The sequence below is a fragment of the Anopheles funestus genome, chromosome 2RL, assembly GCF_943734845.2.
Source record: "Anopheles funestus chromosome 2RL, idAnoFuneDA-416_04, whole genome shotgun sequence".
Classification (NCBI taxonomy): Eukaryota; Metazoa; Arthropoda; class Insecta; order Diptera; family Culicidae; genus Anopheles; species Anopheles funestus.
This window is the reverse complement of record NC_064598.1, coordinates 81142846-81152870: the sequence shown is the minus strand read 5'-3', so window position 1 is coordinate 81152870 and position 10025 is coordinate 81142846. Positions and strand designations below refer to the sequence as shown.

Genomic DNA, 10025 nt, shown 5'->3' with positions numbered 1-10025 from the left:
CTCATATAGTGAAAAAAGCAGTTCTTTATTTTCCAATCCAGTTGCTTAATTTTTTTCTAAGCAAACTACTTTTTCGGAAGGGTCACGCTGGTTCCTGGAGGTAAGCATTCTTACTAAATATTCCGTTACATGATTGATGGCCAATTCTTCGGATTCTCAAAATGTTCTCTTGCCTCTTGATAGACCATAAAAATGAAACAACGAAAAAGTTGTTACAAAACAGCATTGGTTTATTTCTTTTCTTCCGTTGACATCCAAGAACATTTCCATGTGTTCATGAGTCATAATAAAAACGTGTTTATATGAAATAAATAAAAAACAGGTTTTAAAACTTTAGTTAATCCCGTTTTTAATGTTGCCATGTGTGTAAAAAATACATTTTCTTTTTAAATTTCGTTATGCATTTTTAAATGTTCGAGGTGCACAACAGCGCACCCCCACGGCGATGATTTGAACTATTAGTCAAGACACAAACCTAGAGCATAGCGAAAACGCATACAGTAGTCATTTTTCATTATGCTTCTCGGTCAACATAATTCTTATTTTAGTTAAGTTTTTATACCATTTCTATGTTTTAGGAAATTAATATCATTACTTTCGTATGTTCGTATAACTTACGTATTTTAAAGTTATCAATATCCATCAAACCTATTTATATTCCTATTCGTTTGCCATTTTATGCTCTACAAATCAGCTGCTTTGCTATTCATATTTTGTAACCCTGTGTAATCTACGCATAATTTGGAGCGAAAACTAAATATTTTGACCAAAAAGGCCACTGTCAATACAAACAACAACGTGTACGCATTTATTCTTTCATTGCTTTCTTGTTTAACTTTTTTATTCTGTTTGTAATAATTTTGTGTAGTATCTTTTAAAGAATGAAACCCCATTTTATTCGATCATAAGCTCCTCAAAATGTGCAACTAATTGTAAACGTGACATAAAATCGAGTTAAAAAATAATGTAAACATTCTGTGACAATAATGAAAACTGTGATAAAGTGATATAAAAACAGTTCTTTACTCTTGCATTACTGTATTTGGGGATGGTGTTTCATCTAAAAGTAATCGAACATCTGCATTTCTTTTGATTTTTACATTTATAAGCGTTATTATGTAGAATACAATCCATCGCACCGGTTGCGTATAGTGTATAGAAGCAATCAGCTGTTTTCAGCCGTCAGACAACATGCGTAAAATTCCCCCACACTCGTATAGGGGCATAAAACGTACGCGTAGCTAACATCTCACTCACACATACGCAACACCACGATCAAGAAACGCGCAGATCGCGAACTGCGGGTTCTCGCATACTATCATTATATTATTTTTGTTCAGAGACGGTACACGTCGTTGCGAGGTTTTGGGTCGTTTTGGTTTAAAGTATAAAAAGACTTAATTGTATTAACCACGATACGATTATTAGCCACGCTTGTGATAAGAGATCTCAATAATTGTGTAGCAATAGGCGCTGTGTTATCGTGGCTGTTACTTATCGAATGAAAAAGCCACAATCTTTTTTTTGGTGCCAATAACGGTCAGTATAGTGCTTGTTTATTACGCTATCTAAAGTGATTACAATTTAATGATCCACGCGGTGAAAAGAAGGGCTTTTTTCAGTGTGTAGTGTTTGAAACCATCGTAAGAAGGTGCATCTTGTTACAATCATTCTATGGAAGATTTTTTTTTTCACGCCAATAAATGATTCTTGTTTTAGCTACACTCTTACTGGCGCTAGCTACCCCCATGTGGGAGCAAAGCAGAAAATATTATTTTTAACCACCCCAAAACACATCACACAGCTGGTAGAAGATCACACACAACCTTACAGAGTACCACAGGTAGAAGAAATAGCAAAACAAAAAATCGTCTTTATAAATAATTTATTTTTGCCTTTTTGCCCATGTCAATACCGGTTTCGAAGTGTAGTTGTAAGTTTGTTTACACTGTTTTGTGCTTGTTTTATTAGCATCAACCTTACAAATCGCGACGATCATCGGCGACGTGTGATGTGGCGCGATTGAAATAAAAAAAAAAACACCCGGCCTTGTCGTTGTGTTGCACTGAAGGCAAACAACAACTGTGCCAGAGCAGATGTAAAAGGCACTAACACTGTGTGAACACCGTTGCGGAACAGAACAGCACAAAAGTAGCCGGCTGTAGAGCGACCATGGAAGACATAAAGGGTAAGAAATCAATCATTTTTTTCATCATTCTACTGCTGAATGGTGTACATATTTAACTACTTTATCGGTGAAACACAGTAAACGTCTTAAAATGTCCACAAATGGTACGGTTTTCGGTATAGCTTCCAACAGGTTCGGTCAGCTGACGGTGATGAATGTAAAGCGCCCCACCAAATCCGTCCGTGATTCATCCTTTCTCCGGAAAGGCACTGAACGTATCAGTACGTAGTGTTTGGCGTACATAAGCGAGTGTCACAGTTTTGCGCAAAACTTTCCCATCCTTCCGATGCACTTTAGCACCAAAAATCCGGTAGAGCAAAATAGTTCCTCAGCGTTGACACTTTGTTTTCCAGTAATAGCACAAATGTTTCTTACTTCTTTTTCTTGCCCTAGTTTCATTAAACTTTCAAGCACAAATAGTCTAATTACTTTGTCTACGATCACTTCCAGAAAATCTAATACCGAATCTACACTTTGCGGAAAACGATGAGGAAGAACTAGCGGAAGAGATTGGTCTACCGAGACGTCCAACCATCCCATCTCTATTGCAGCGAAATTCCCAAATTAATCTGCTCGAACAGATGGATCACAGTGGCGAACAGAGCAAGCTAAATGAGCTGCGGCAACGCAAGGGTACGGTGCGTTTCACGAACTCGAAAACCGTCCAAAGGCAGGAGAAGGCACCGCCACCGGATGAACAGACACCATTCGGTGAAAGTCTTATGGTGATAGAGTTTGGTGAAAATGCCCCAGTGGAAGCGATACAGTGGATTATGGACAAAATTCGTGGACGACGGGTTGACGGTGGTTTAGAACTGCTCGTACGAAAAGAACCGCTAAGCAAGTAGGGACTTGGGATGCTTTTATTTACCCACATTTTTGTCTAACACAAATTTCATCTCCTTTTAGAGACAGTCAAACGATCATATTTCACATCTCCGCCACGCACATGAAGCTGCTCGAGATTGCGGACGATATGGGGTTCATGAAGCGCACCAAATCGGGCATCATTCGCAACTTTAACGTTGCCTGTTTGGATGAGTTTTTCTACGACGAAGGTATGGCGCTGGAAGACATCCTAACACCCGCCGACCGGCAGATAATTATCAAACATGCACTGGAATCGATCAAGGCGGCCGACGACGAACATCGGATACCGGGCACGAAGATTATTCTCTACCACGGCCAATCGATCATACAGGCGGCACAGGGTGCGGAGCTGATCGGCAATCTTTACTCGCTGCATGATAAGCGAACGTTGAAGGAGTTACGCCATCGGTGGATAAAACCGGCCCGCGTTCAACCGATCGACGAGATACGGGACTATTTCGGTGAGAGTGTCGGGATGTACTTTTCCTTCCTTGGGTTTTACACGTACGCGCTCGTGGTGCCAACGGTGTTCGGCTTTCTGCAGCTTGGCCTATCGGAGGAAACGGAAACCGTACCGTTCTTCTGCGTGTTCTACGTCGTCTGGATGAAGGTGTTTCTCGAGCTGTGGAAGCGCAAAAGTTCATCCCACGCGTACCGGTGGGGTACGATCACGATGACGAATCTGGACGAACCACGGCCCGGTTACTATGGGAAGCTGGCGCGCGATCCCATCACCGGCAAGTGGACACCCCAGTACCCAAAGTGGAAAACGTACGTGCAGATGTACTGCGTAACGGCACCGATCATTCTGCTGTGCATGGGCATTGCCGCGTTTGTGACGATCTTTCAGTTCTACGTCGAGGCGTACCTGGCGGAACTGTTTGGACCGGATGCGTACATTCTCTACCTACCGTCGGTGGTGAACGCGATCTACATTGCCGTATCGACGCTGGCGTACGATCGGTTAGCGACGTACCTCACGGATAAGGAAAACCATCGCACACAAAGCCAGTACGAGCGACACCGCGTGAATAAGCTGATCGTGCTTGAGTTCGTCAACAATTTCTTGTGCCTGTTCTACATCGCGTTTATACTGCAGGACATGAAGATGCTTAAAACACAGCTCATGATGCAGCTGATCGTGCTACAGTTTCTGCAGAACGTGTTCGAAAATCTGTACCCATACCTGAAGAAGAAAGTTGGCCTCAAGATTGTACGATTGTTTGTGAAATCGAATGTAGGTATGTTTCGGATTGTGAGGGGAATCGATTCTACTATGTTTTTTTTCCTGTTACATTATTCTTTCTAGTACGAGAAACTGAAGGAAGCACATGAATCGTACGACGAAATGGGACTGCATTCGCTGGACGATGATGATCCGCGGGTACTACAGAACCGCAAGGAAACGATTCTGGAAGAGTACAACACTTACGACGATTACCTAGAGCTGTACATACAGTTCGGTTACGTAGTGTTGTTTTCCTCGGTAGCACCACTAACCGCTTTCTGGGCCATTCTGAACAATGTGATCGAGATACGGCTCGATGCGTACAAGCTGTGCAGCTTCTTCAAGCGACCGTTTGCACGCCGTACGAAAAATATCGGCGCCTGGCAGTTAGCGTTTGAAACGCTGGCTGTGATTTCCATTCTGACCAACTGTGGCATTCTCTATCTTTCGCCTCACATGAGGTAAAGTGGGTGAAAGGGTCTTTCGAGAAGAAGGTTTGTGTTAATTCGTGTTCTTCCATTTGCAGAGAGCTTGGTGCCGGTTTTACCCGGGAGTCGTACACCCTTACCTTCCTCATTATTGAACATGTGCTGCTTGGATTAACCTGGTTCATCTACAAAGCCATCCCCGATACACCGCACTGGGTGCGTGTGGCTTTGGCAAAAGCAGAACATGAATCGCGCCAAGCACTGAAACGTGAGGTACGCAAGTGAACAGAAAGCCATTTAGTGCTAGTCGAGTGTGCGTTTTTCTTCCTTTCTTTCTTTATCTATAACAATCTTTCAACTACTGCCAACTGATAGCTGTCGTACAGAAGAAACAAAACAAACAATACCTAAAACCACTCGAAACGCTAACGATCAAGTTTTACTTCACTTTGTAGGAATAGAACACGATACAGCAAGCTATTCATCTTCCGTAGCTGGATTTCGTTCCTAGTGCAAACTTTTTTTGCTCTCCCAATTGCCATCTTCTCATCCACACAAAACACACATGGAGAATACACATGGGACAAACAAAACAGCGATCATCCGTAGATCCGTTTCTGCCTGTACTGTAGACATTAGTGTAAGCGATGTGTCGTCGTAGACACGATCGAAGCAATAACCGATTGCTTATTAACGCTTATTTTAATACAAGAAAGTGGCCTTAATCTAAGCAGTGTAGAAGGCAACAAGTAACATGCGTGATGTGATTTGTTTTATAATGATAATGTGTAGTAGGAGCGATTCAAAGATTCAATTTCTATCAACGGAGAAGCCATTATTTGAAGCGCCATGCTGTCTGTCTACCTCAGAGCATAACATCATGCGAAACCTTTGTCCGGCCATCAACCCCCCAACAAAAAAGGTATGCTTTTAAGGTTGATTTTTTACTGTGTGTGTGCGTGTGTCTTTGCGTTTTCAAAATTTTACTAAAATCGCTAGGAAACATGTGCATAGGGCCAAGGGATTGTCAAAATGGCTTACCCATTTGTTACTTACAGAATGCACAACGATCTCGCAACGTGCTGTTTCGCAGGTTTCGTAGCGTATACGATACACATTCGATGCTGAACTAAGCAACATAATTATGACTGCAAACGGAGAATATAAAACAGCTTCACTCACACCGTTATGCAGTGCACTGCAATTAAGAGATTTTGGTCCGCGTGCGCAATATCAAGGGTGCGGTTTTATATGAGAAATGTTTTATTTATGTTCGATATGTTCGCTAAATAGAATTTAATAAAACATAGTTACCAACTTCTGAACCAATGCTAGATGTATTTTTTTGTTTTGAATTGAAAGAACAAGATCATGCCTCGATGTCTACCTCGAAAACTTGAGTGATCGATAAAGGTACTTAAGATTTAGGTAGATCTTCGAACGATCCGCCACAATATCAAACATGAAACCTATTATTTTTAATAGATATTAACCATTACAATACATCTTACATTATATAAACTGTAAGTATGCTTACTTTAGTTCATGCTTCGAGTCGTTTAGATTTTTTTTTCAACATTTTCCATTGGAATTTTATAAATTCAACCAACAATTTATAACAATGTTTCCCACTTAATATAGTACTGGGCGCCTCCACCTATGCCACAGTCTAAACGGAAATAATGCTTCTGCAGCTGAGTACCACTGAATGTTGAATTGTGTTTACCGTTGGTTATTTTAGACCGTTCACGTCCCATAGTGATGATCATCTCTCACCATCGCGCTCACTCTCATTTTTTCTCCCCACTCTATGTTTGTTTCATTTTTCCTCCCCACTTTGTTGTTTCATACTCCTCAAACTATAGTTTGTTTCATTTTTTCTCCCCACTCTAAGTTTGTTTCATTTGTTCTACCCACTCTACATTTTCTATGTTTTTTCCCCTTGTTCGTTCGATGACCAATGACGATGCCTCGTTTACGCTTCCGTTGTCGTAGGCAAAGTTGTCGTAAATAAAATATACAACACGTATAAATAAAAGATCAGCTAATCAAGCGATCATTGCTACGCTCCATTCAACATATTCGAGCCCCCAAAGACGACGATACGCCACACCATGTCCGTTATGACGTATAAAACGTGGGTTGAACGAACTCGCGGAGCAATGAAATCGGTTCGTTTTCTTTTAGTAGGATAAATACCATAAGCAAAAGTGCCATTTGCAATACATAATGCAATGTAACGCCTAAAACATTATTAAAAGCCGAATAGATTAGAATCTGTCCGAAAAAATGCGCGTTTTGTCCTGCGTTTTACGACGCTACGTAACGTTACACAATGTCCTGCGTACCGTACTCGTTATTTACTGTTTGGTTTAGAAACCCTCGCTAGGACACGTGACACTGCGAAATGCAAATTTTTAGCTAAAATTTTAATCGGTGAAATAGAACTGCCAGCAAGACCCTCCTAGAACTGTTCTACCTACCAAAGAGGCCCGATCAAACCAGACATGTTGATAATGAATAGGACACTTTGACTGCTATGGCACGTAAATTTAATCAAGTTTCCTAATTACCACAGGAGTTTAAGAGTAGATCTAAGTTTTAGTGATAAGATCATTGTGCTTGGCCAATAGCTTAAGTTTATCATAATCAAATAAGCAATAAACAATAAAAGCGAACTAAAACTGACTGAGAAATAATTTCTAAATCTTGAAGAGAAAAGGTACAAGAAAGGAAAGGAAACGAAGGAAAGATTTAACAGGTTTGATACGTCGTGCGATAACCGTGACCTTGAAGTTGAAGCTATAACATGCTTAAAGCTAGAAGTGTGGCAGTAGGTAAAGAAATCCGGTTTTGCTAATCAATGTAGACACTCTGTGAAGATGGTTCAAAGCGGAACAAAAAGCAAATGTGGCACACGGCACATACAAGAGATTCTCAACGTCGCTACATAAATACTACTAAGGAAGATTTGATTAGGTGTGGTTCGCATTATATTCGTATTATTTCAATGTTTCGATAAAATGCGATGTCAAACATCCGATGCTTTCTTTATTGTTTTCAACAGTTTGCAACGAATTTATCAGCAGTTCTCCTGGGGATGCTCCAAAAAGCCGTTTCAAACAAGGTTTAAAAAGAGTTCAACGAGCGAAAAAGAGGTCGGAATGTTTTGTGTTCGTCACAATAAAAAGATATTCCAAAAATGTAAAATTACACATTCATGGTTATTACATTGCAGCAACATAACACTGCCAGAATACAGTAAATTGCTGTATGTTAACGTTACGTCGCAAAACAGCCGCGATGCGATATGTTTTAACCCGTCACCGATTGGTGTGAGTTGCTCTTTCACTCTCCTATATACTACTAATTCTATGCAGACAGAGGCGTATTGAAAGGCAAGCGAAATAAGCGTCTCGTCTCGAAATGTAAACGGAACTATGTTTAGAAGCATTGCGCTATATTATTATAGAAAATATAAAATGGCGGTGGATCAAGCTTTTCGGAGGCCCTGAGGGGAAAGGTATTTCGCTTTCTTCCAAAACTAAGGTTCATCGAACCGCTCAACAAACTTAAATCAGGAACGTATTCTTTGTATCAGTCCACTATGGCCAATCGTCGGGTGTAAGCAAAGCAGTCTACCCCGTACTCCCTCTCCCCTTCCTTTCCTTCGTAAACGTTGCGTTTTCGGGAGGGTTCAGAGTGTCGGCTATTCAAAAAAAAAATAATAATGATGAAAAATTTATTTAAAAAATCCAAAAAATGCTTTGGAATGTTGCTGTGCTTTTAGGCTTATAGCTGTGCTTTCCATGAATGTTCAAACTTAAATTAGATACCAAAAGTTAAATATTTGCTCAAAATTATATACATTTTTGCGTTCGAATACTTTATGTAAAAAATAACGATATTTTTTTAGGCGGCTTTGTGACTTTAAGTCAAAAAATGACGATATTTTTTCTAAGCGGTGCTAAAAAAACCATACCGCTTCGTGCTTCTTTGCCTTTTGCTGCTCTCTTATATGCAACGTGTAAGCTGCTCTTATACGCAACGAATACGATACTTTTATTTTCCCATCTTCCTCTCTCTCACTGCGTAAGGTGCGTAAGAAGCTCGGACATATTAACAATAGTATCGTTATTGTTGACATCAAGATTATTTCTGGTCACTTGGAATTATCGAATTGAACGAGGTTTTCGAAAGATTTCAACGCGTGAATAGGCGAGAAAACGTTTGTGTTGACGTTTATTGTATTCAGAATAGAAACAAGCGTTATATACAACAAGAATAATTAACGTGCTTTTACAAGCACGTGCCGCGCCATTTCCGTACCGTGGCGGGCGAAGAAGAAAAATTCAATGATGGAGGCGCCTGTGAGCGAAATATAGCCGAACGAAAAAGTAAATCGTTGTCGCACAGTGACACGACCGAGTAACGGCTTCACGCCAAGTCCTCACTGCTCACGGTGGAAAACTATCCTTCCTTTACGAACTAACGGACGTACAGGTCCTTACTAAAGTTAATGGTAAATTGTTTAATTAAATATGAAAATTCTCCATAAATATAAAACATAAAAAAGAGATAGAGTTATTGACCAAATATGGTCATGGAATATGCTTCCATTCTTGCGCGTGTACAGCTGTGCTGTGATTGGTGCTCCAATCGTTACGTTTCATGTCGTCATCGCAGTGTGGATCGTTCGATCTAGCAGGGGAAGAAGCTTTGCAGATGCTTTGTTCGGAATGGTAAAAGTGTGCTCTCGCACGCTCTCTTATTTTCTCGCACAAACTCATCTTTTGCTTTTCAACTCACGACGCGAAGCAGTGCGGTTGTGCTGCCGACTCGTAGGTTCAGGTGGATCGTGTTTTTTTAAGAGTGTCCCTAAATTGACAGTAAGTCGAAAGCAATGGTAAAAACAAATTAATCTGCTAAAAAAAGTTTTATCTGTGCAATCGTTTCGATCTTCGTTAACTCATCATTTCCACTGCGTTTTTGTGACTTTTTCCGGTACATGGTTCACTTATTGACCAGGAGAACTACTCATGTGTGTGCGTTGTGCCGGCATATTTTTTTTGTTATTGCTATAGGCCCATACATCTAACGCGTGACAAAAACAATTCCTTCCATGCAGATTCAAGAAAATCAAATTTTTACGACTGTTTCATCACTAAACTCCAAAAAATTTTCCTCATTTTTGGCCCAATTTTGCCCCATAACTCAGGCGGTATCCAACAAATCGCCAATCTTTCTTCTAATATGGCTAGATGGCACTTGTGCCTACATTTCGTCCATGCACCACTAATCACTACCATGT

At 40.5% G+C, this 10025-nt stretch overlaps 1 protein-coding gene across 8 annotated transcripts; it reads left to right on the top strand.

Annotated features, from left to right (window-relative positions):
• The first annotated feature begins 745 nt into the window (after positions 1-745).
• Positions 746-6043, top strand: LOC125766293 (anoctamin-10). 8 transcript variants are annotated; one of them, XM_049432099.1, is made up of 8 exons: positions 1131-1651; positions 1720-1843; positions 1972-2188; positions 2639-3032; positions 3098-4295; positions 4368-4747; positions 4813-4987; positions 5773-6043. In XM_049432099.1, exons 3-8 carry the CDS (start codon positions 2173-2175, stop codon positions 5845-5847), a joined length of 2238 nt encoding a protein of 745 aa, XP_049288056.1. In that variant the 5' UTR covers positions 1131-1651; positions 1720-1843; positions 1972-2172; the 3' UTR covers positions 5848-6043. The 8 variants fall into 8 exon arrangements, 7 of the variants coding, with proteins under 7 accessions (XP_049288059.1, XP_049288060.1, XP_049288058.1 ...); XM_049432102.1 differs by lacking the exons at positions 1131-1651; positions 1720-1843 and adding an exon at positions 746-800; XM_049432103.1 differs by lacking the exons at positions 1131-1651; positions 1720-1843 and adding an exon at positions 829-966.
• The last annotated feature ends 3982 nt before the right edge of the window (positions 6044-10025 follow it).

Coding starts and splice junctions, on each gene's coding strand:
- LOC125766293 (XM_049432097.1), top strand. CDS start 2,280: ATGTCCACAAATGGTACGGTTTTCGGTATAGCTTCCAACAGGTTCGGT. Junction 2,410..2,638: donor GAAAGGCACTGAACGTATCA/GTACGTAGTGTT, acceptor GATCACTTCCAG/AAAATCTAATACCGAATCTA. Junction 4,748..4,812: donor TATCTTTCGCCTCACATGAG/GTAAAGTGGGTG, acceptor TTCCATTTGCAG/AGAGCTTGGTGCCGGTTTTA.